At 40.7% G+C, this 2,348-nt stretch overlaps 1 protein-coding gene across 1 annotated transcript in view; it reads left to right on the top strand.

Moving 5' to 3' along the window:
* LOC106474314 (homeobox protein Nkx-6.3-like) overlaps window positions 1-2,348 on the top strand; it is a 26,510-nt gene that overhangs the window by 5,957 nt on the left and 18,205 nt on the right. Inside the window, exon 2 of the mRNA XM_013935003.1 lies at window positions 430-629. Within this exon, the coding sequence (XP_013790457.1) occupies window positions 430-629 (200 nt within the window). The remainder of the gene's footprint in view (window positions 1-429; window positions 630-2,348) is intronic.

Below are 2,348 nucleotides of genomic sequence, written 5' to 3'. Positions count from 1 at the left end.
GGGCGTTATAATGTGACGGTCAATCTCACTATTCGTTGGTAAATGAGTAGCCCAAGAGTTGGCGGTGGGTGGTGATGACTTGCTCCCTTCCCTCTAGTCTTACACTGCTAAATTAGGGACGGCTAGCGCAGATAGCCCTCGTGTAGCTTTGCGCGAAATTCAACACAAACAAACAAACTGATTACATATTCAACTTTTCCAGTTTTACTGACCAATTCGCAAATCTTTGTCTTCTGTTAGTTTTCAGTAGAGTTGAAAATAATTACCATTGGAATGAAATGTATATTTGAATTCCGTTTACGTCAATTTTTAAAATCATCTTATTTCCATGAATATTAAAATGCACAGTTTGGAAAAAAAAAATTCAAAACCGAGTAAAAAAATTAATTTTTTCATTCTCGAGAATAATAATAAAATTCTGATTTTCAGATTCTCTCGCCGATCTTCGAGAAGACACCAACTTTGTGTCGATTGAAAACTGTCACGAGAAACGAAGACGAACGCGAACGAATTTTAACGGGTGGCAGCTGGAGGAGTTGGAAAAGGCGTTCGAGGCTAGTCACTACCCCGATGTCTTCATGCGGGAAGCCTTGGCGATGAGATTAGATCTTGTGGAATCCAGAGTTCAGGTAAGAAACAACGTTGGTAATTTATTGGAATGCGAACCAATGGCTATATTGAAACAGATAAAATCTTATTAGAGGACACATTATGAAAAATCAAGAAGATATAATTAGAAATTCTTAGAAACTTTTCAATTTAAATTGCTGTAATTACAGGAGAACAGAATACTAAGCATGTGCCCTTCTTCTGTCCATCTGTATGTACTTTCTGACTATCTACAGAAGTATTGTGAAGAATCGTGTTTAGTGGTTCTCTCCCTTCAACACATCTACAGATACGTTATCCTTGTCTCCCGAATGTGTTGAAGGACGGAACACTTAATGCTTATATCTACAGTTTAGGCCCGACATGGCCAGGTGGTTAGGGAGCTTGACTCGTAGTCTGAGGGTCGCGGGTTCGAATCCTCCGTCCCACCAAACATGCTCGCCCTTTCAGCCTTGGGGGCGTTATAATGTGACGGTCAATCCCACTATTCGTTGGTAAAAGAGTAGCCCAAGAGTTGGCGGTGGGTGATGATGACTAGCTGCCTTCCCTCTAGTCTTACACTGCGAAATTAGGGACGACTAGCGCAGATAGCCTTCGTGTAGCTTTGCGCAGAATTCAAAAACAATCTACAGTTTATCTCGACGTACATTGGTGTTATCTCCGTAAGGTGTTGTCTATCTTGATGGACTTTATGATTGTTAACAGTGTGTGTGTTGTCGGGTGGAATATTTAGAGTTTCTATCTCTAATCAACACCCCTAACTGTCACCGACAACAGAAACATACCTTGATACGTTGAGTTCCCCTTTGAGCCGTACAGATAAGTAATCAGATATTTAAATAGCATGTGTTCCAGTTTCCTTCGAACTGAGTAGTAAAGACATAGTATCTAATTATATCTGTTTCCTATATCAATAAACAATTGATAACATTGACGTGCACGTGGGGGTGTGTGGCTGGGTGGGCTGAAGACCCTGCCTTTCCTACCCTTATGCTCTCCAAGTGCACTCTTCTGAAAAACTTTCTACGTTTCTTCAGGTGGTCTTCCTATATGGCTGTGTGTCAGAATGTCGTCCACATAATGCTCAGTTTTGGTGGTTTTGTGCAGCATCCTTCTCATCATGTCGTTGAATGTTGTTGCTGAGTTAACTAACCCAAATGGCATCCTCATAAATTGGTCACATCCATCTGGTGTCACAAATGCTGTCTTCTTTTTAGATCCTGTCTCCATCGGGATCTGTCAATACCTTTTACTGAGGTCGATCTTTGAAAAGAACTTGGCCCCATCTAGGTTTACCATGACAGCCTCTGGGTTGCCCCATAAGTTTGGAGTCGAACTAACACACACTAATAGTCAGACCATAGTCAAGATTCTAACACACACTACTAGTCAGACCATAGTCAAGATTCTAACACACACTACTAGTCAGACCATAGTCAAGATTCTAACACACACTAATAGTCAGACCCTAGTCAAGATTCTAACACACACTAATAGTCAGACCATAGTCAAGATTCTAACACACACTACTAGTCAGACCATAGTCAAGATTCTAACACACACTACTAGTCAGACCATAGTCAAGATTCTAACACACACTACTAGTCAGACCATAATCAAGATTCTAACACACACTACTAGTCAGACCATAGTCAAGATTCTAACACACACTACTAGTCAGACCATAGTCAAGATTCTAACACACACTACTAGTCAGACCATAGTCATAATTCTAACAC

This window comes from Limulus polyphemus, unplaced genomic scaffold (genome assembly GCF_000517525.1).
Source record: "Limulus polyphemus unplaced genomic scaffold, Limulus_polyphemus-2.1.2 Scaffold7061, whole genome shotgun sequence".
NCBI classification, from domain to species: Eukaryota; Metazoa; Arthropoda; class Merostomata; order Xiphosura; family Limulidae; genus Limulus; species Limulus polyphemus.
The sequence above is the reverse complement of the archived record's forward strand: the minus strand, read 5'-3'. Positions and strand labels throughout refer to the sequence as shown.